The following is a 23,734-nucleotide window of genomic DNA, read 5'->3' on the forward strand; positions in this document are numbered from 1 at the left end:
CTCAATACATTTAGAACTTAAAGTTAGGTTTTCATGATGGAGAATTGGTGAATCGTCATTCACTTACCTTCAAATTATTTGCATGTTAGATTACGGTATCCCTTTTCTAATGTGTAAATATTGTTGTTGGATCCTAGCCCTATTTTTCTTATTGGGTGATAATTAGGGATTCAAATTCTAATCTATCTTTGTCCTTTCTATTTGTAGATGCCGAACGCTAACAACGCTGCTGCTAGTTCATTCACATTGATGAGCCTTTGTCAAAAGGTCACTTTCGATGGGACGAACTTTAGCGAATGGATAAGATACATTCGCACAATTGCTCGCTATGAGGACAAGGAGTATGTCCTCGATGAGAAGCTCGAGAAAATCAACCCAGAAATCGCTACTCCAGCTGAAATGACCGCTTTTGAAACTCACGAGCGTGATGCAACGAAGGTACATTGCATCATGATAGCCACCATGAATGCCGAATTCCAAAAGTCCTATGAGGACATGTATCCGTACGAAATGCACTAAGACTTGTTGGAGAGATACCACCAAAACGCGAGACAAGAGCGTTACGATATTTTCACTAACATGATTTCCGCCAAAATGGGTCATGGAGAATCTCTTACCGTTCACCTGCAAAAGATGCAAAGGTATGTCGATCGTAGTCGCAAGTTGAATGTTGACTTTGGGGAAGACTTGACGATCGACATGGTGCTTCACTCTTTGCCTCCGTGTTACAATCAATTTAGGATGACCTACCATATGAACAAAGAAGAGGTCACCTTAAGTAAGCTCCAAGGTCTCCTTAGGGTTGCTGAAAGCAACCTCAAGGACAAGTTTGTTGCACCCACTCCCAATCCACCCGCTGCTCCTGTTTTGGCCATTGGGCAAGGAAAAGGCAAGAAGAGGAAGGCTCCGTCTAAGAGCCACCGCAAAGGAAAGTCCTGAGATGGTTCCTCCTCTAGTGGGACCAAAGTGTTGGGTTTTGAGCAATCTAACACTTCCTAAGTGTGCATGCAACCCTAATAAACCTTGGATCTATGTTTTCTTCTAAAATACCTGCAAATAATAATTTCCAAGGTTTCTTCCTAACTAGCATAGCATAAGGATTATGAATCATAAAACTACTAGTAGAAATACATACCTTTTGATGATGGTTGATTGTTTGGAGTTTGAGAGCCAAGAACCAATAGTGTGAATGCCTCAAATGGAATCACAAATCACCACAAACACTTGGAAAACTTTGAGAGAGTAATATGCTTATGTAGAAATCGGCCACCCTTAGTTCTCACACTAGTTGCCAATTCTTGCAATATGTGCATCTTTATATAGTGTGGAGGATTAGGGTAAACCCTAATAACCCATGTCTTTTCCTTTCCAAGGATCCATGGGTTAAAAGCTCCATGGATCATCCATGGACCCCCCATGCATGCTTAGCCTATTCCTAATGAGTTTAAGCCCACATTATATAAAATGCAATAGCCCATGTTTAATTAGTCTTCCTTTTAATCACTAAATTAACTCATAATTAATTTAAGACTAAAACTAATTAAATAACATGACTTCATATTAATATATTATAACTTATAATATATTAATAAATCATAAACATACTATTCTCATAAGATTATCCATATAAATTGTTCGGGTGAAGTGCAACCCAAATGGACCATGCCGGGTCGGGTCAAGTATATACCAAATAAGTTATGGACTTAGACACCTTATCCAACAGACTCCCACTTGGATAAGTCTAATAACTATATTTGCGTATGTTACTTCAGGAACCAACCAGCAATCGTAGCTCTCGAAAACTCTGTTGAACTATGAAGCGCCATTTTAGATAAGTGATCATATAATCCTCTGTTCTCATGATATCAGCCGGAAAAATACATGGAACAACGCCGTACTTATTGTCCAACAGTTTGTTTCCCGATTTCCAATTTGTTTGACAAAGAACTTAATCAAACACATCAATTTTAGTTCTGACCGGCCGGTACATAGGTCATAACAAAATCATCGAGGGGCCCAGATATCGCTTCTATTTCTAGAAGGAACAGATAAACTTCGACTCATATGCTTGTTCTACTACTTGTTGAATTGTACACAAAGGCACGTTTTATAACATCAAGTTACTGATGTGTTTACGTGCAATCAATGCACAACCAACTCATAGGTAACAACTCATATCTCTAGGTTTGAAGATTTATATGATATTACCGTCTCACGATCACTCGAGATAAATTCCATGAAGTGATACAAGTGAGTGTGGGTTTACTCCAATACTCATAACTTATGAGCACTCATGAATGTTGTAGCAACCATTGCTATGACTAAACCCATTTAGCCATCTACAAACTCGATTCATGACAGTCTTGATTCATACCTACTTCCAACATATGAACGACTATGGAGTGTTTAAATAACTTAGTCATTTGGAAAGAATAACCTAGCTATTTTGGAAGTCAAAACATGCAAAGTGAAACACAATAATAATCGAATCCAATATGGTCTCAGAACCCTTTTGAATATAAATAGAACCACCTTTTATTTATCACCATATTGATTACACATTATTCATTGTATAATGTTTCAAACAATCAACTTAAGACTTGAATAAAAACAACAGTCGTCCCATGCTCCTAGCATGTACACTTTGCTTTTTCTAAACAATAGTTATGCCATACTCCAAGTATGCACACTATGTTTGTCTATGATCCTTACATTGTGATGTAGATCAATTGAACATGATTCCATTGATACTCATTTCACAATCCCAAATCCTTATTGTAAATGTGAGAATCCCCGATTCCTATCATTTACCAAAAAAAATTGTTAGATTTTAAACTTTTATGCAATGTTCCTCTTGTAATGATTATGCACAAAGTCACCAAAACCTTGTCACCAGTCATTACAGAGTATTCCAAAGAAGGTCAACTTCTATGGAACGGAAGTCTCATATTCAAAGTACATTGCTTTGAACATCCTTCTTGCATTAAGGTTTTCTAATCTTACATAGATTGAATAACTTCCACCTATGGAGACATTTCCATAGTCCCATTTTGACTATCACTTCCGAACAAGAGTTACTTCTTTTCAGAACATGTCAATACGGTCCTTTCCGACAACTCACATCATACTTCCAACTTTCCCTGAGCAACCAATCTTTGGCGAACCTCAGATTGTCCTCGACAATTGCTTAATCACTTTAGTCATATCCAGTTCTAGACTTTTCCCTTCTCAATGCCTTAAGCATTTGGAAAATTTAGAAAAGATGAATATTATATCACATGCAATCGATCCTATATCCGAAGAATATGGGACACGATTCATGATGTTTGACATAAAGACATGATACTAGACCAGTCTTTTGCTACAATATTTTTTATTTGCCATGTTTTCAAAATTTAACTATGAAGAGGGATGCCGTAATCATAATCGAATTTTGAAAACGCAATATATATAGAATTTCTTCAAGTTGAACCATTCCAACATAAAATTCATATATATATATATATATATATATATATATATATATATATATATATATATATATTCTTGACTAAAGATGATTAAAATCTCAATCTAAGCTTTAGAATTGAAAAGAAGTATAATTTCCTCTCCCTTAATTATGGCAAAACAACTTTTCAACCCCTGCAATTTCACGAATTGAAACTTTGTTTTCTATAATTAACATTGCTAACTTGCAACACTAAACGTAATAATCATGCTCCCACTAACATGATGATTATCAGCATAACACTTATGCTCCCACTAGCTCTGACATATTTCCAGAAATCTGCTGGACTTCTGAAATTTAGATTCATACACCCTTTTTTAGATAGCTCACATGTGTGTCTAAACAATTTTCAGAACTATGAAAAGGGATACCGTAATCATAGTCTTAATTGTTTAGACCGTTGCCATTTCTCACAAGTCCATGTTAGTGTGCCGGTGACCCACACGCGCTCCACTAACGACTTTTGAAAATGCAAATAACACAATTGATATCTACATAAAATCTACTTAGTGAAAGCGTTTCCTCACCATCATTTTCATGAATCGGAGAGAAACCTTATGACACTTAGATTTTATAGTGTATGAGTTCCTATCCATGTGAATTTGTCAAAACTATAATCACAAGATAAGGTTAGTGACAAATTCAGCCTTACATGGATTAAACTTGTTCAATCTTAGTTTCTTGTCACCTTGGTAGCACAAGGCCCACCAATGCTTCCAAGTTGAACTCTGATAACTCACATGCAAATTCAAATTATTTGAAGTAGGTACAGAAATAAGAATTATGTCAACACGATAGGTTGCAAACCTTAAGTCGTGTGCTAGTGATAAATTACAGGTTTTACTCTTGATTAAATCTTGAAACTCTTTCAGGATCTTTAAGGCTCCCACTGTCCCCTTGATGTATAAGTTTCCCCAGTCAAGAACCATTCCTTGACAAAACAAATATTCAAGGGACAATGCGGATTCTTATCAAGACTAACACTTCACACAATTGGTCTTAGTTGGTCTTTGTCTCATCCAAGACATCACAACTTACCAATCTCAAATGTACAAGAGTAGAAAACATTTTACTCTTACATTTGACTAGTGTTAATAAATCTTCCTTTATGTCACTCAAAGTTACAATCTTGGAGTATGACTCTAAGAATTGTTTTGGAACGAAGTATGACTCATCTTCTTGATTTTAACCAATCCAACAATTCATGACCTCTCTTCTTAGCCATAACAATGCACTAAGACGTCCTTAGAGTATGAATTTGTGATATGGTTTCATAATCATTAAGATGATCATGAAATATGATACTAAAGTACTCTCCCATCCTTTCAGATTTGAGAAACTTTTATCTTTCTGCCTAATTTGATTCTTCTCATTTGTTCTGTCATACATCGTAACCTTTCCAATGTTACAGAATTATACTTAACCTCATAAGTATAATCATATTTACTAATCTTTAGTAAATCATGACAAATCAATCTTTGTGGTGGACCTTGACCAGCGCACACCCAGTGTACCTAATTCCTTAGTCCTTTAATTGACTCACATATACATGTGATCAAAGAATTAGTCTTAATTTTCAAAGATGAAAATTCTCATTCATCATACAATACAACTTGTATGATTCCAAGTTTCTGTCCAATTGAAACTTGGGTGATGAAAAACTTTCTTCATTTGGTAAATTCAGACACTACTACAAATGAAAGAATCAAATCCACTTTCCAATATTGCTATTACTAGAAACATATAAGCAAAAATTTTCCACAGAGGCCATTGTAAGGATATTTTTAAAATAAATAAAATTAAAACCCCTTTTCTTTTATTTTAAAACTTTGCGGAAAAACTTATCCTTACAATCCACATGAAAACCTTGTTGTTATCTATTCATAAGCAATATATTATAACTCTTAAGCAACAACTCAAAATTCTGATTACCGAACCATGCGATCGAAACCCACCTTCGCAATCAGAATCAACATGTACTTACTTTAAGCTTCCTATCTTTTCTTTGATTCTTAAAAACATCAGCATGTGACCCATTCACATTATGTAACAAGAATCTCCAAATAGGAACTTAATAGAGTTAGACAGTGGACTTTACCCGAAGTAGAGTCAAACCTCTTGACTTGATCAACCTTATGACCTTTCAGGCGAACAGGGCAGCTTCGCAACCAATGCCCCTTCCTTTGGCAACAAAACACATGGACCCTTTGGTAATGGCACATGAGACTATCTCAGACTTAGCCTTTCTCTTTACCATTTGGTCAACCGAGTTGACTATGGCCGATCCCTTTCCATTGGGAAGAGAAATCTTTTTCTAGATATCCAATGCTACCATTGTCAATGTCCATTTAAGACTTGGGAAGTTGTTCTTTTAATCAAATTTGCTTTACTGGTGTTCCAAATCATTGCTGATTCCACAACACCAAGCAAATAGATAACATCATTAAGGGTCATGTCATAGTCTGTCTCATAGTAGTCCCAAAGAGACTCACTAAGAAAGTGATTGAACATCCAAATTTCACAAGACTTTGACACCCAACTCTCCCGGCTTGTCAATATGTGACTTTATCTCCAAGATGTGAGCACACATAGACTATGCTTGCCAATAGGGATTGAGTGACTTTAAACTTTTCAAGAACTTGTGGGTGAGGGAGAATAATTGGAGGAGGTGGAGGAAGTGAAGCATGATGTTGAGGGACACCATCTTCAAGAGATTTGGGAAGATCATATTTGTCTGAACCAGACATCTATAATGGGAGAAAATCAAGTTAGTTGATTCAAAATCCTTAATATAACACCCAATATGAAATATTAAGGCTAGGACCCAACACAATATTTTATAATTTGGAAGAGGGATGTCGTAATCCAAACTATAAAATATTTGAAGGTAAGTGAATGACGATTCACCAATTTCCACCATGAAAAACAAAATAATTTATTAGGTTTTAATTGGATTTGAAATTCCTAGATCTTTTGAGATTCATTGAACTTTTCAATGTCATGTTTCAATCTCGAGTGTGCCCTCTCAAATTTTGTGACTGGGATGCCGAGGATCACAAAACAAGGTGTGAATAACCATACCAATTCACTTGGTACCCTTAATATTATCACCCAATCAATGTGCCGGTTAACCACACACGCTCCATTGATCTATGACAAACATTAAGTCACCCTTCGTGATCCTTACTAGTCCAAGTTAGTGTGTCGGTTAACCACACACGCTCCACCAACGACTTGGTAAGGTACAAAGTGTGAATTCCATGGGCTAGCACCAAATTCACATTTTTCCTAAAGTAACTAAGATTGGGAATTAAATAAAAAAAATATTTAGTTACTTTATAATAATCATTATACTTTTAATGAGAATTTAAAGTCATTGTCCTACCCGTTCGGCTAACGACCCTCCTCCGATCAAGCAAGCGGTGGGTGAGAGTGGACACCCATTAAGTTGCCATTTTATAGGCAACAACCTTATACCCACCTTATAGACCGGCTTCGTGAATGAGGTCTACTAACGGTAAAACGACTTGTTCTTATACATATATATAATAATTAACCATTAATCTTATAATAGTATAAGGGTAGAATTTTAACTTTTAAAACTTCTAGGGTATGGAATTAAAGTTTGTGTGAGACTTTACAAGTTCCAAAACTTGAGGGCAAGTTTTGAACAATTCATAAACTTTTGGATATTCATAACTTATGAGTTTTAATTAAGTGTTTAAAACTTTTAATGAAGAGTCTCTTGGAAATCCATAACTTGAGGACAAGTTATGAAGTCCATAAAAGCATTTATGGGAAAAACTCTTCAAGAAAATGTAACCTACAACTTCTTAAAAAACATTTAAAAGAAAAAACTCTTGGAATTCCATAACTTGAGGAAAAATTAAGAATTCCATTAAAACACATTAAGATCAAGAATTAACTAACAAAAAATTTGCAAATAATTCCTATGATCTAACAAAACTCATATGAACATGAACATCCACATCAACAATTTCAAGAATCATATGAACACATATAAACTTGAAATTTTGATTATAACTTTGAAATTGGTCCACCATCATCATTACCACATCAAAAACAGGTTTTATAAGATCAAAACAGTTTAAAGTAATGATTCTAGACCAATTCCAGCACCAAAACTCGAAAATCTGCATCAAGTATTTAAGAAAACAAGCCTAGGCTCTGACACCACTGTTGGGTTTTGAGCAATATAACACTTCCTAAGTGTGCATGCAACCCTAATAAACCTTGAATCTATGTTTTCTTCTAAAATACCTGCAAATAATAATTTCCAAGGTTTCTTCCTAACTAGCATAGCATAAGGATTATGAATCATAAAACTACTAGTAGAAATACATACCTTTTGATGATGGTTGATTGTTTGGAGTTTGAGAGCCAAGAACCAATAGTGTGAATGCCTCAAATGGAATCACAAATCACCACAAACACTTGGAAAACTTTGAGAGAGTAATATGCTTATGTAGAAATCGGCCACCCTTAGTTCTCACACTAGTTGCCAATTCTTGCAATATGTGCATCTTTATATAATGTGGAGGATTAGGGTAAACCCTAATAACCCATGTCTTTTCCTTTCCAAGGATCCATGGGTTAAAAGCTCCATGGATCATCCATGGACCCCCATGCATGCTTAGCCTATTCCTAATGAGTTTAAGCCCACATTATATAAAATGCAATAGCCCATGTTTAATTAGTCTTCCTTTTAATCACTAAATTAACTCATAATTAATTTAAGACTAAAACTAATTAAATAACATGACTTCATATTAATATATTATAACTTATAATATATTAATAAATCATAAACATACTATTCTCATAAGATTATCCATATAAATTGTTCGGGTGAAGTGCAACCCAAATGGACCATGCCGGGTCGGGTCAAGTATATACCAAATAAGTTATGGACTTAGACACCTTATCCAACACAAAGTTGATACCACTAAGCCTAACCCTAACCCTAAGGAGGCAGAGTGCCATCATTGCCATAAAATAGGGCATTGGAAGAGAAGCTGCCCAGACTACCTGCAAGCCATAAGGGAAGGAAAGATCAAGCCGTCTTTCGCAGGTATATACACAATTAAATCTAATGATTCATCGCATGCTATTTCTTGGGTCCTTGATACCGGTTGTGGTTACCATATTTGTTCTGAATTGCAGGGACTAAGAAGAAATAGGGATGTGGAGCATGGAGGAATAAATCTAATCATGGGGAACATAAGATCGTCGCCTGTCACCAAGATTGGAGTGTATCTTTAGTGCTTAGGAATGGTTTATGTTTAGATTTGAACAATTGTTGCTATTTGCCAGAAATGGCAAGAAACATCATTTCATTTCATAGTTTGTTTAGACAAGGTTTTAGATTTTCTTTTAATAATGAGAATGGTTCTATTCTTGCTTATCTAAATGGTGTCTTTTATTTTGAAGCTATACCATGTAATGGAATTTATGAAACCGTTATGATTGTAGATAACTTAGGAAATGATGTTTTATGCATGGATTCTTCCAATAGTATGGATAGAGAATCCTTGTGGCATTGTCGTCTTGGACATGTCAACAAGAAGCGCATAGCCCAACTCCAAAAGGATGGAGTGTTGGAGTCATTCGACCTTAGGGAAGATGACACATGCGAGTCTTGTTTACTTGGAAAGATGACTAAGTCACCCTTCACAAGTACATGTGAAAGGGGTGAGGGTCTATTGAACCTAATACATACCGATGTATGTGGACCGTTTAGATCAACCACGAAGGATGGGAACCACTTCTATGTAACTTTTACCGATGACTATAGTAGATATGGGTATATCTACTTAAACAAGCAAAAGTCAGAAACGTTTGAAAAGTTCAAAGAGTTCAAGAATGAAGTGGAGAATCAATTGGGCAGGAAAATCAAGATGCTTCGATCCGATCGAGGAGGAGAGTACCTAAGTCTTGAATTCCACGATTATCTTAAGGAGTGTGGAATATTTTCACAATTGACGCCACCTAGGACAACGCAGTTGAATGGTGTGGCAGAAAGGCATAATCGAACCTTGTTAGACATGGTTCACTCTATGATGAGTCGTGCTTCACTACCTATCTCTTTTTGGGGGTATGCCTTAGAGACTGCCGCCCATATCCTTAACCGAGTCCCTACTAAGAAGGTTGCCAAAACACCTCATGAGATGTGGACAGGGAAAGCTCCCTTGTTGGCACATATCAAGGTTTGGGGTTGTGAGGTTTTCGTAAGACGAGACACTCACGACAAGCTCAAACCTCGTAGTGAGCGATGTATTTTCATCGGCTACCCACAGACATCCTTTGGATATCTCTTCTATAGACTGAAGGACAATGTTGTCTTTGTTGCGAGGAGAGGAGTTTTCCGAGAGCGAGAACTCATAAGCCAAGGAGACAGTGGGAGGCAAATCGAGCTTGAAGAGATTCAAGAGTCGATAGATGAAGGAACCTCTACCGTTGGCACTCAACCCGAGGAGGAAACTCCGGTTGAACCGATTGACGAGTCCTTACCTCTTAGACGTTCCGAAAGAGTTAGAGTTCAACCCCAGTTTTATGGTTTTCATATTACTACCGAAGGGGATACGTATATTAGTGATGGTACACTAATAAATCTAAATGAACCTAATAGCTATAAGGAAGCCATGGCAGGCCCGGAGTCTGCGAAATGGAAAGAGGCGATGGACAGCGAGATCCAGTCTATGTATGATAACCAAGTTTGGAATTTGGTTGATAATGTGCCCGGACGTAAGACCGTTGGGTGCAAATGGATCTTCAAGAAGAAGACCGACGTGGATGGAAACGTACACACATATAAAGGGTGATTGGTTGCGAAGGGCTTTACTCAAACTCCCGGAGTTGACTATGATGAGACCTTTTCACCAGTTGCGAAGATAAAGTCTATTAGAGTGATGCTAGATATTGCCGCATTTCATGATTATGAAATTTGGCAAATGGATGTCAAAACCACTTTCCTTAATGGGAAGTTGGCCGAGAATGTTTACATGGCTCGGCCAGAGGGTTTTGTCGATCCGAAGCATCCAAATAGAGTGTGTAAGCTTGAGAAGTCCATTTATGGACTTAAGCAAGCGTCTCGCATATAGAATCTTTGCTTCGATGAGAAAGTCAAAGAGTTTGGATTTGTACGAAGCGAAGATCAATCATGTGTATATGTCAAAGCCAGTGGGAGTATAGTAAGCTTCCTCGTTTTGTATGTCGATGACATACTACTCATAGGAAACGACGTCCCGACACTGCAGGAAGTTAAGTCCTGGCTCGGGAAGTGCTTCGCTATGAAGGACCTCGGAGAGGCTTCCTATATTCTGGGAATAAGGATAGTGAGAGAAAGAAGTAAGAGACTAATAGGACTTATTCAGAACACTTACTTAGATAAGGTACTAAAACGTTTTAGTATGGAAAACTCGAAGAAAGGAGAATTGTCAATACAAAGTAATGCCAAGTTGAGTAAGACTCAAAGTCCGAGTACCGAAGCTGAAATAGCAGAAATGAGCCGAGTACCATACGCTTCCACAGTTGGCTCAATCATGTATGCTATGACTTGTACTCGCCCCGATATAGCCTTTGCTTTGAGCATGGTTAGCAGATATCAAGGGAATTCTGGAAGAGCCCATTGGATTGCGGTGAAGAATATCCTTAAGTACCTTTGGAGGACGAAGGAATGGTTCTTAGTCCTCGGAGGGAGTGATGACTTGAAGGTGCGAGGGTATAGTGACGCCAGCTTTCAGACTGACAGGGACAACTATCCTCCGCAGTCGGGCTGGATCTTTACCCTAAATGGAGGAGTAGTAACTTGGAAAAGTTCCAAGCAGGAAACCGTAGCTGATTCAATGTGCGAATCAGAGTACATTGCAGCGAGCGAAGCGTCGAAGGAGGAAATATGGTTAAAGAACTTCATCGGTGATCTTGGAGTTGTACCTGCCATAAAGGAGCCCATGGAGATTTTCTGTGATAATGAAGGAGTGGTTGCCTTGACCAAGGAACCGAGGGATCATGGTAGATCTCGACATATCGACATAAAATATCACTTTATTAGACATCGTGTAGAAGAAGGACAACTCGTAGTGAAGAGGATATCATCAGAAGATAACCCAGCAGATCCGCTTACGAAGGGACTGAGTAGGGTTAAGCACTTGCAACATGCTAGGAGTATTGGGCTGAAGGATGATATTAGTATAGATTAGATAGTAGTAGAAACGTGTAATAGATAAATGTAATTAACATTTGATGATTAAATAAAAGAGTATTATTTATGAGTAATGTTACTATCTTATGTTAATTGTTTAACTATTGTTTCATTTTTGCATGTTTTGACTTCCAGAATAATTGAGTTTATTAAGTATAATCGAATTGTTCAAACTGTCCACAATCGTTCATATGTTGGAAGTAGGTATGAATGAAGATTGTCATGAATTGGTGTGTAGATTGTCTAAATGGTATTAGACATAGCAAAAGTGTGCTGCAACGTTCATGAGTGCTTATGAACTAGTTTTGAGCATTGGAACAAACCCGCGCTTGCTGGAATCACCTTATGGAATGTGATAAAAAGGGTGATCGCAAGACGATAATATCATATGGTCTTAAAACCTAGATATATGGTTTGTTATTTGTTAATTGGTCGTACATTGATAACGCGAAACCGTATCAGTAACTTGATGTTATAAAACACATTGTTGTGTATAGTTGATTAATGAATAAGTAAATGCATATAAGTCGAAGTTTATCTGTTACTTTTATCCTAAGAGGTTAAAAGCGATATCTCGGCCGCTCGATGATTTGATTTGACTTATGTGTCGGGCCCGGTCAGAACTAAATTGATGTGTTCGATTAAGTTCTATGTCAAATAAATCGGAGATCGAGAAACCAAATGCTAGACTAATTATTCCATAGAATTGTCAGCATGATATCTAAACAGAGGACTGTACGATCCCTTATCTAAAGGACAACATTGATTAGATCAGAGTTTGAAAGCATCTTTGAGAGCTATGATTGCTAATCGGTGTATACTTGTATATAGTTACTAGACTTATCCAAGTGGGGGACTGTTGGAATAGTGTCTAAGGCTACAACTATATTAGGCAAGTATTTGACCCGGTTATGCATGGTCTTTTTGGGTTGCCTTCACCATAGCAACTTGACAGGATGATTTGTAATGAGATAAGGAATATTATTAATATATTATAAGAATAATATAAGGAATAATAATATTGTTATTTAATTAATATAAGTCATGAATTAATTAGGAATTAATTTGGTGACTTAAAAAGATTAATTGAATAAAGGGGTATAAACTGTCAAATGTGTGATAGTTGTAGTTTGGGCTATAAATCCCTTATGGATAAAGGGTGGCCGGTTTTAAGGACTTTGGATAGGCCTTAAAATCGTCCATATGCTTATCATGAAGGGATTAGGATTGCTTAGGGACTAAGTTATCCAATTAGGGTTTAAGGGTGAAACCCTAGGAGCCTAACTAGTATAAATAGACCCTAGGGGTCAAGAGAAATCGGCACTTGTGCTTAGAGAAGAAACCCTGGCCGATTTCATCCCCTCTCCTCTCTCCTAAATCATCTTCTTGCTAGTTGGTGTTTGTAAGCCATTAGAGGAGTGACAATTGTGACTCTAAAGCCTCAAGGACAAGAAGATCAAGCAAGTGATTCAAGGTAAACTTCTAATCTCTGATTTCATATTGTCATTATAGTCTATTAGTCATTAGAAGTCTTGGATTCAATGTATGTTCAATTAGAGAAACCTAGATCCAAGCATTAGGGTTGCATGTGCACATAGGAATGTTCATATGGCTAAAACCCATCAGTCTCTACCACATATTATCACAAAATCATACTACCCGTCTCTACACTCAAGTATATCAACTATCATCAAATGGGTCGGCCTTGGTGCCTTAGACCCATTGGTATGGTGAGAAGACTCACCTTTGTCTGCTGATTACAAAGGTTGCTTTCCTACAGTTCGCAACCTCCCGTACTGAATAACAATATTACTTAATGTTAGTACTTTTAATTATTCAAAGGAAACCCAAACTCCAAACCCTTCCATGAGGCCCAATTCTCCTTTCCTTGCTAATGGGCCCAAAGTCCAAGTCCAAAATCATTAATGGGCCTCTTGGCCCAATAAGGACCAACCAATATATCCACGGCCCATAACAGATGGAATAACCCATAATTCACAGAATGCATCCAAGTCCAATAATCAAATTAGGCCCAATGACTCAAAGGCCCAAAACAGATTCGGCCTAACTGTGAAGCGTACGCTCGGCGTACCATCCTGGTACGCGCAACGTACTGGGGTCTTGGGACTACGCACAACGTACACTGGGTTACGCCCAGCGTACTACCAAATTAATCACTTTTCCTATTAAGTGCTTAATGCTCGATTCCTTTACGTCCAAAATCCAGATCTAAGTATGTTAAGACATTATAAGGCATAAAGTTGGCAACTTTATGGCTTTGCATGGCTCATATACACCCAACACCTCTATTAAGACATTTTTAAGGTCTTTAACCTATACATGAGGCCAATACTTCCACCAAGACTCCATTTTTATGCTACTAAAGGACCAAGGGACCTTAGATCTACCATTCTCATCTTCTAAAGTTGCTTAACTCACAAATGGAGGTCCAAAATCAACCAAAAGGGAGAAGGTAGAAAACCCTTGCTAGATCTAGAGTTTTAAGTAGAAAGATGCAAGCTTTTTACCTCCAGAAGCTTTGTAAGATGACCAAGATGCAGATCCTTGAAGCACCAACTCGTCCCAAGTTTGCTTGACGACTTCTTCTTCTTGGAATGAACACTAAAAAGGACCACAATGCACTCTTAAGGCTCAAAAGCACTCACAAAAGCTATTAGGGCTTCCAGGAATGTTTGAAGGTGAAGAGAGTCGATGAAGGTGAGCGTTAAGGGGGTTAAAGGCGTTTAAATAGGCCATAAGTCCGAAATTTAGGGTTTGCACCCTCGACATGTACACCCGACATAATTCTGGTACGCCCAGCGTACGTCCAACTCCTCCGCGACCATCCACAGCTAGTACGCTAAGCGTACACTTTTGTATGCCCAGCGTACTTAAAGGGCCAATTATGTAAGAATGTGAATTCTTGAGGGTTTTAAGACGTACCTGATTTAGGGTGTTACAATGGAAAACGAATATAACTCCAAACCATAAATGAAACTCAAAATTTTCACTAAGGGAGGAAGAAAATATTTGAAACATCCCAAAAATACGGTCTAAAAAATTTATTTTTAAAATCATTTAAGAAAACCATAGTTCATCAAACATCATAATAAAGATCATAAATCATGTATCTCAATTCATCATAACAAAATATTGTATCAAAATCATGTGTCAAAATATCAGAGTCTAAATATCCCAGGATGAACGAATGGTGTGTGTGCTACAATCATCCCGAGCTCTTCCTTTTACTATCGAAAGTACCTGAAACCAAAACTGAAAATTGTAAGCACGAAGCTTAGTGAGTCTCCCCAAACTACCCCATACCATAAACATAACATACAGCTAGGAGATACGGGCCTCGCCCACACTCAAAGAGATATGGGCCCCCGCCCACAGTCGACTAACTATGAGATACGGGCCTCGCCCACACTCAGCTATCTCAGAGATATGAGCCTCGCCCACACTATGCTAACTAGGAGATATGGGCCTCACCCACACTCAGTTGGCGAGGAGGTACGAGCCTCGCCCACGCTCCGCTATCCGAGAGATACGGGCCCCCACCCACACTTCACTAACTAAACATATATACAAATATCATGCAGACAACAAGTATAACCATAATCTACCAGTTCATAAACATACTCAGATAATACTAAGATACGGGCCCTGCCTACACTTAGCTTACAAATCATAACAAGTCTAAGATACGGGCCCATCCCACACTTAGCTACTAAACATAAATAATTCTAAGATACAAGCCCAACCCACACTTAGCTACACTACATGGGCCGACATTGGTGCCTTCGACCCATCCCTACTGAAGGAAACTCACCTCGTAAGTTAACTATGATGCCTCGCGGGAGGAATCTCTGACAGCTGCTCCAACGACTCCCCGGCTATCATTACCATAAACATTTAGTTAGAAACTACTAATTCTTCTTAGGGTAAACGACCATTTTACCTATGGTCAAAGTCAACATTCTGGTCAAAGTCAACATTCTGAGTTAACTCAACTCGCTGAGTTGACTTATCAACTCGTTGAGTCTATAAATCCAAAAACCTGAAATCGCTATCCAACTCGTCAAGTTATCCTCCTGACTCGTCGAGTTCCCTGGCTATTCATAGTCGCGATTTGGCGAATTAACTCGTCGAGTCACCCTTAGACTCGTCGAGTTCTACCATAATCAGAATCGGGACAACTCACAACAACTCGTTGAGTCCTTCTCTGGACTCGCGGAGTTCCTCAGTCTGTTTGGGCCATCTCAAAGGATTAAGCCCCTACTCTCCAAATCTAAGCTCCATACTTCATTTACATACTGGATATGCCATTTTAAGGGTAAAGTTTCCAACTTTACCCACTAATAGTCCTTCTTAATGGGTTTAGCTAAAACCCTAGTTCTTTAGGACATAGATCTTGGTCCAAAAGTCATAATACTCCAAACTAAAGCATGATTACATAGATCTAGGCCTTAGACATCATTTGAACACGTAAAGCTCCTAACTTTCCTTCCATGCATGGCCTTTTGGGGCTTAAACTGCCAAAATAACACCTTAGAGCTTGCATGGGGGGCTCCAATGGCATAAAGTTTGCACCTTTATGCCATAACAACCCTTAATGGTTCCAAATCTGAAGGGATCCTTGCTTGGGACGTCCATATCCCAAGGGTCAAGCTTCTTGGACCCAAAAACCCAATAAAGTGAAAATAAGAAGATCTAAGAAACTACTAGACAAGTTAGAGGCTTAATTACCAGAAAATGAAGAGGATGAGATGTTGTTTCTGGATCTAGAATCTTCTCATGGAATCCTCTAGCTTCTTCTTCTTCTACAAGATTCAAATCACACAAAGTTCACTAAAAATGGCTCACAAACTCACACAAAGCTCTAGGGTTTCGTAGATTCGGGTTTGGGACTTGGAGGCTGGAAATGAGACCATAAAGTGGGGATTTAGTGCTTAAATAAGGTGCAAAACCCCGAAAGTAGGGTTTCACTCTGGCAGATCTACTCGCCGAGTTGAGGGCTCTCAACTCGTCGAGTAGATTGCTTAAAACTCGTGTCCCTTTCTTGTCTCTACTCGACAAGTTTTGGGCTACAAACTCGTCGAGTTGCTCTATAAAAATGAATAAATTATAATTAAATGTGTACCAGGAATCAGACGTTACAATATTCCTTGAACCACTTGATTTCTTCATAACTTGCACCAAATGAAGCAAGAAGGTTTGAGATCGACCCCTAGGGTTTCTATTGAGCTTGAATCAACATATAATCTCCTCTTTTCCTCCTATACTTCTCATTTGACTGAAACCTCCTCTTTTCCTCCTATACTTCTCATTTGACTGAAACGAAGCGGATGAATTTCTTATTTTCGGATTTGTCATATTTGGTCCTTCAAGTTTTGGCTAAAACCCACCAAACGTCAACATTTATGCTTTTAAGTTAAGTTTTGATATAATAATTCATTCTTCATCCATTTTATAACTTTTTTAGTCCCTTCGATTAATTGAGTCAACTCTTTGGTCAACCCACTTTGCCAAATTGACATTTTTGACCCTTTAACTTTTAAAATGTTGTTATTTTTACTTCTAACTTTCTAAACTTCATATCAAATATTGACATGATTATTCTTTTATGATTAAACTATTTAAATCATATTGCATTTATTTACTTTATTAATTTAAAAACCTAATTTTAAATTTTAGGATTTTATATAAAAGAACTAATGTTGAGCACTAAATAATATAATCAATTCAACAATAGATTAATGGAATTGTTGTGATAACCAAGGATCTATGTTTTCAACCATAAGTATTTCTTCGGTAACCAGTAATCCAGTAAAGGCTATTGCAGCATGAGGTTGCCTTAGGGTCGGGATCTAAAGGAAACTCGATTTCACTTGATGGGAGTTGTCTTTACCCCACTTAATTGTTCTTTTCTCCTTACTTTACAATACCACTTGGTTATTAAAATATGCCAATTTGATGTATGAAAATGTTAAATTTTTATGGATAAATAAACAAAAGAATTGTTATTTTGCTACAAAGTAACAAGCGTAATAGTAAAAAATAATTAACTTTTGAAAATGATTTTGTATTAGTATGCCTCCTGAATATTTTTTTCTTAATGTTATCTGTTAGTTCTAATTTTGCATATCAATAACCACATCTTCAAATGAATGCACAGTTTATAAATAGACAATTAAAAATTAAATTAACTTTTTCAAAAACAAATTATCATATGAATAATACTTCATATAATACTTGAACGATTCGGTAATCGTAATCGATAATCTTGAGTAATTGTTTCAATTGGGGGATCACATCCTACACATCTTCTTCGATTTCGAGCCAATGCAAAGCGCAAATTTTAAGATCGATGCAACCTCTCAAGTGTGCGTGATTATCAACTAAATCTTATAAAAGGTCGAGATCTCCTCGTCTTCTACGCGAAGAGCACGATTCTTGATTTTTTGTTTTACCACCTTAAATTTAGGTTGTTACACACCTTTGACCTCTCCATTCTCATCCGAACATGCAACATTCTTAGAGCTTGACATGTCGATATTAAGGGGTGGTGATTATTGACGTGTCTCAGCAAATATTGAGGTCCGGTCGAAGGCATTCACCAAAGCCTAAGAGACTTGTGTAGTTGCACAAAATTATAGCCGACACTTGACATTCATGCATGGGGTGTTGAGGGAGACAAGGTAAACAGCTACATAAAACCTAATTTTTTTTTAAGATAGAATATTTTTATTTTAAATTATACATATTTATTTAAAAATAAAAAAACTCATAATATCTTTTTATTTTTCTGATTCGTCCTGTAAATTACCATCCTACACCCAGGCATCTTTTTGACCAAATTCCATTCGACCTAAAAGTGACTCAAAATATTCCCAACTAAAGGTTCGTATTGTTTCCTATAATCCAATTTGTGACTTCATTTACGTTTCTTTAACGCAAAGAACACAAACATAATTAAATGTGAATTAATAGGATAATTAAGAGCTTTATAGATATTAATAGGTATTTAACTATATTAAACTATTGTAAATGGTGAAAGAGATATGTGTCACATCAGCACGTGGTGTTGAGATTCCGCCAGTTAGTTTTCCCATTAAACTACCGCGGATTTTCCCAAGTGAAACCGTTGGGAACTCTTTTCTCTCTCACACACACACCCACTTAGCTGTTGCTAGCTGTCATAATCCTTTCATCCATGTGACTCACCTCCTTCTTACTTCTTACTTCTTCCTTCTTCCTTCTTCCCTCCAACAATACAATATTACAATCCCCTATTTACATTCACCCCGAAATCTCAATCGATCAATCATTACTTGTTGATGATATATGTATTCCAACATATAGATCGTTTTTCAAGGTTTTTTTTTTGAGCTTTTAGTTTTGGAATCTGTTGATTTGAAGTGTTTTTGAAGGTGGAATTTGATTTTGCATGGCGCAATTGCCGCCAAAAGCGCCAACAATGGCGCAGAAGTGGCCGTCATTTTCCTATCAGACGATGCAGCCGATGATGCCGATGTCAGCCTCGCAACCGCCGAGCTGGATGGACGATTTCCTTGATTTTTCTTCAGCTAGGAGGAACGCTCACCGGAGATCCGCCAGCGATCCGATTGCATTCGTTGAAACTCCGTTTATTAACGAATGTCGTAACTCTAATAGCAATGATCCCTCGATGATACCTTGCTCAAATAATAACGGATTTGAGCGTTTGGATGATGAGCAGCTTAGCTCCATGTTTTCCGACGACGTCGCCGCGAATCTTCACTCGACGAGGTCATCGTCTTCGCCATCGGAACAAAATAGCGACAATGACGAACGTAGACCATCGCCGCCTCAGGAACAACCGCCGTCGCAACTGAAGAGTGAGCCGGGAGAGGTAGAAGACGGTGGCGGATACGAACACGACTCAGATTCCGGTAAGCTTCCGTTTACTTTCTCCAGCGACGGCGGCACCATCGTTGATCCAAAAAGGGTTAAAAGGTACAATTTACATTCCATAAAGTACAACTCCTCTGTCGTACCTTATCATAAATATCTCAATTCTACTCATATACATCTTGCTTGAACAACAAGCTAATCGAGTTGCATTCAATAAACATCAGACAATCATCATCAATCATTCAGTGTGATTAACGATCTCATGATGCTAATTACGTTATTAATTAAAATTAACCATCAGGATATTAGCAAATCGTCAATCTGCCCAGAGATCAAGAGTCAGGAAGTTGCATTACATTTCTGAACTCGAACGCAGTGTAACAACTCTACAGGTAATCATCTTAAGTTCTTAATCATAATCTAGATCATTTATTGCATGAATCATTGCAATTTGCAAATTAAATACATTTTCCTATATGTTCATATATGAAGACGGAAGTATCAACATTGTCACCACGTGTCGCATTTCTAGATCATCAAAGGTTGATTCTAAACGTTGATAACAGCTCGCTTAAACAACGAATTGCTGCTTTGGCTCAAGACAAGATCTTCAAAGATGGTAATTTTTCAAATTAGTTAACGAAAATCAATGATTTGTCGATTACAATCTTACGAAAACTTCAGACAAAAGTTACACCAAAATCTCAATTTTGGTACTTAATTATTAATTGCAGCTCATCAAGAAGCATTAAAGAAGGAGATAGAAAGATTGAGAAGAGTTTATCATGAACAAAACATGAACAACAACAACAAGACGGAGAACATCACCACCGGGTCACCGGCATTAATGGTGTCTCCGCCGCCGCCGGCGGCATCGGTGAGTGGTACGGATGAGAGGTGAGTGACCTCGGATCTGGTAATTAGAAAGGAATGAAATGAATAATGGGAGTGTGTGTGGGGGTGCTGCTAAAATGCGCCCATGCAGGCACGTGACCTGTTTGAAGTCTTTTTTTGGTGGTGGGGGAGTGTGGTCCCATGATTGGCATGTGACTATTTTAATATAACATGGCTTCTTTTAGTTCTTTATGCTTTGGTTTCAAAAGAAGAAAGGGTAATTATGTCTCTTACTTGTCTTTTTGCCACTTTTTAATTGGCTTCCAAATTTATTTATTTATTTAGATTCTTTTTCTTAAAGAATAGGGATTGTGGGGGTATTAGTCTATTGGATGTCTTGATGGAGGGCATCTCACCTTTTTCTTTTTATTTACATTTTTTAATTTTTAAATTTTTAAATATGGTCTTATTATTTAGCCTCAATGGGTATTGAGACTATTGAATTTCTTTTGTTATTTGTACCTAAAGGTAGGGTTCAATTAGTTCAATTGTAATATTTGTGAAGTGTTGTACAATTAGTTTAATTGTAAAATTTGGAAGTGGTGTGTAATGAGATATGTTTTTTAATCATGTAATGAGTTTTTATTTTGTATTTAATTATTTTTGATGGTTAAAAGTAGGGGTGAGCAAAAACCGAACCGCAAATTAAAAAAATCGAAAAAACTGTATAAACGGAAACCGAAATGAGAACCGATGGTGCAGTTTTTAGTTTTGCAAAAACCGAAAATACTCGGTGCATTGCGTTTTCTAGTCTCGTAAAAACCGCAAAAAACCGAACCGCACCGCATATATATATATATATATATATATATATATATATATATATATATATATATATATATATATATATATATATATATATATATATAATATGGATGGTAAATATTGAGTGGATGTAGGGATGAGTGTTGACTAAGAGTTTAATAAAATCATTTATTTATTTAATTAAATATAAAAAAGTTGAAAAATATTCTAATTAAATGAAGTTGTGACTAAAGGGTAAGAACATAAAATTACACTAACTACAAATTAGGCAACACCAAGTTAATTTGTTGAGCTGATCCTGTTATTCTAATATTGTCGCGCATAATAACATTAAAAACCATTAAAATTGAAGAATACATATGCATGTATTTTAAAAGCTATACTTATTAACTCACAATTATGAATCTTTATTTATTAAATCTTCCATAATTAATATATACGTTTTAACCCACAAAATATTATTTTATATTCTCTAAAAAATTTTCCAACTATAACTACATATAATCTAATTCTATAAGAAAACCTATGTTTTATTCTATTAGAATATTTATTCTTTTTACACACATTTAACTTATATTCTAACTTTAAATGTATCAAAACTTACGAATTCATATGTCTTAATTCTAACATAATATATATTTACATTCTAACTACACATGTTAACTTCAATTCGAAATGAATATTTTACCATAATTATAAACATGATTGATGTAATTCTAACAGAATATTAGGTAAGTTAACTTCATATATTTTGTCAGAATTCTTGCTTAAACTTCAATTCCACAAGAATCTTAGAAAACAAGGTTTCTTGCACTAACAGCTAAAAGATTAGAAAAAAATTGTTAGAAAAACCGATGACTCGAAAAAAAATAGAATTGAAAACCTAAAAAACACACAGAAGTTCAAAGCAAGTCCCACATCTTCTTTTTTTTCTTCACAACTTCATTCGACTAGAATCCTTGACATTACCGAAATTCTGATCTCCGTTGTGTTCATCCCTAGAAGCATTATCCTGCAAATAATAAAATGTTTTTGGTATAATTATAAACATGATTGATGTAATTCTAACAGAATATTAGGTAAGTTAACTTCATATATTTTGTCAAAATTCTTGCTTAAACTTCAATTCCACAAGAATCTTAGAAAACAAGGTTTCTTGCACTAACAGCTAAAAGATTAGAAAAAATTGTTAGAAAAACCGATGACTCGAAAAAAAAAATAGAATTGAAAACCTAAAAAACACACAGAAGTTCAAAGCAAGTCCCACATCTTCTTTTTTTCTTCACAACTTCATTCGACTAGAATCCTTGACATTACCGAAATTCTGATATCCGTTGTGTTCATCCCTAGAAGCGTTATACTACAAATAATAAAATGTTTTTGGTATAGAAGTTAACAATGAAAATAATAAAACGAAATACTTCACAATTAAATAAAAAAGGAGAATAATTTTCTTACAAACGTGTGATTTAATTTCAGTACGGGGACGTACTTAATTGCCGCTCGTCGGAAGCCCCATTTTTTCCTACATACTCGATGCGCTTCCCTGTTTAGATGTTGAAGATTCTGGTAGTGATGCTAGGGTTTGGATGAAGCAATTGAGGGGACGGTAATGGTGTAACACCAACTCGATCTCAATTTTGCTTAAATAAAGTGATATGATATGAATTTAATTTTGGATATTATTTATTGTATATGCAATATTACAAATCCAGTTTAGTGGAGAAAGAAGTCATAGCTTACCGCTGTAGTGGAGAAAAGATTCAACGGCTCCATTTGATGTGGGGAAGGAGGGCAGCGCCGATGAAGGAAGATGGTTGACTATGGATGGTGGTGCAAGTGGTCAGCATCCAATTGAGGTATTAGGTTGGAGATTTGGTTGTTAGCTGTTGCCGACGAGTTCAAAGAAAGATGTGCAAAGTTAAATAGGGTTAAAGAGAAAGTTAAGGAAACATTCCATAATTATAGGTTTTCTATTTTAATTATTTAATTATAATTATTATTAAATCTTAAAATTACATGCCCCACCCCGAACCAGACGGCGAAAACGTCTGGGGGCTTGATGTGACTTTCAACATTGTAGTATCATTACAGAGTATATAGTTGAAACATAACATCATCATCATCACACATGTAATATAACAACATTCATTGTTTCGTTCATCCTGCTTCAACGGTTTCCTGAGAATACAAGTTAATTTAAAAAGGTCAACATAAAAATGTTGGTGAGTTCATAAGCATGTTTGTGAAAATGATTTGTATAACTTTGAAACCACCAGAAAATCCTATATTTTCTGAAAACTGTTTAGTATGTTTGTGTCAGATCTGGTATTAATGCATGTATGTTATTGTTTATTTGACTAAAAGGGTAGAGAGAATATAAAGAGCATGTATAGAGAATGTTCCCAGACAACCCGATGTTGTCTGTAAAAGAGAAAGTTGTCATACCA

At 36.6% G+C, this 23,734-nt stretch overlaps 1 protein-coding gene across 1 annotated transcript; it reads left to right on the top strand.

Moving 5' to 3' along the window:
• The first annotated feature begins 18,869 nt into the window (after window positions 1-18,869).
• Window positions 18,870-21,089, top strand: LOC111916888 (basic leucine zipper 34). The gene is made up of 4 exons (XM_023912543.3): window positions 18,870-19,727; window positions 19,927-20,017; window positions 20,118-20,244; window positions 20,360-21,089. Exons 1-4 carry the CDS (start codon window positions 19,180-19,182, stop codon window positions 20,524-20,526), a joined length of 933 nt encoding a protein of 310 aa, XP_023768311.1. The 5' UTR covers window positions 18,870-19,179; the 3' UTR covers window positions 20,527-21,089.
• Window positions 21,090-23,734: the final 2,645 nt, after the last annotated feature.

This window comes from Lactuca sativa, chromosome 9 (assembly GCF_002870075.4).
Source record: "Lactuca sativa cultivar Salinas chromosome 9, Lsat_Salinas_v11, whole genome shotgun sequence".
Classification (NCBI taxonomy): domain Eukaryota; kingdom Viridiplantae; phylum Streptophyta; class Magnoliopsida; order Asterales; family Asteraceae; genus Lactuca; species Lactuca sativa.

Excerpts from the sequence above, each read along its gene's own strand:
- LOC111916888 (XM_023912543.3), top strand. The coding sequence starts at position 19,180 with ATGGCGCAATTGCCGCCAAAAGCGCCAACAATGGCGCAGAAGTGGCCG. Across the intron at positions 20,018-20,117 it reads GCAGTGTAACAACTCTACAG|ACGGAAGTATCAACATTGTC; the intron begins GTAATCATCTTA and ends TCATATATGAAG. Across the intron at positions 20,245-20,359 it reads AGACAAGATCTTCAAAGATG|CTCATCAAGAAGCATTAAAG; the intron begins GTAATTTTTCAA and ends TATTAATTGCAG.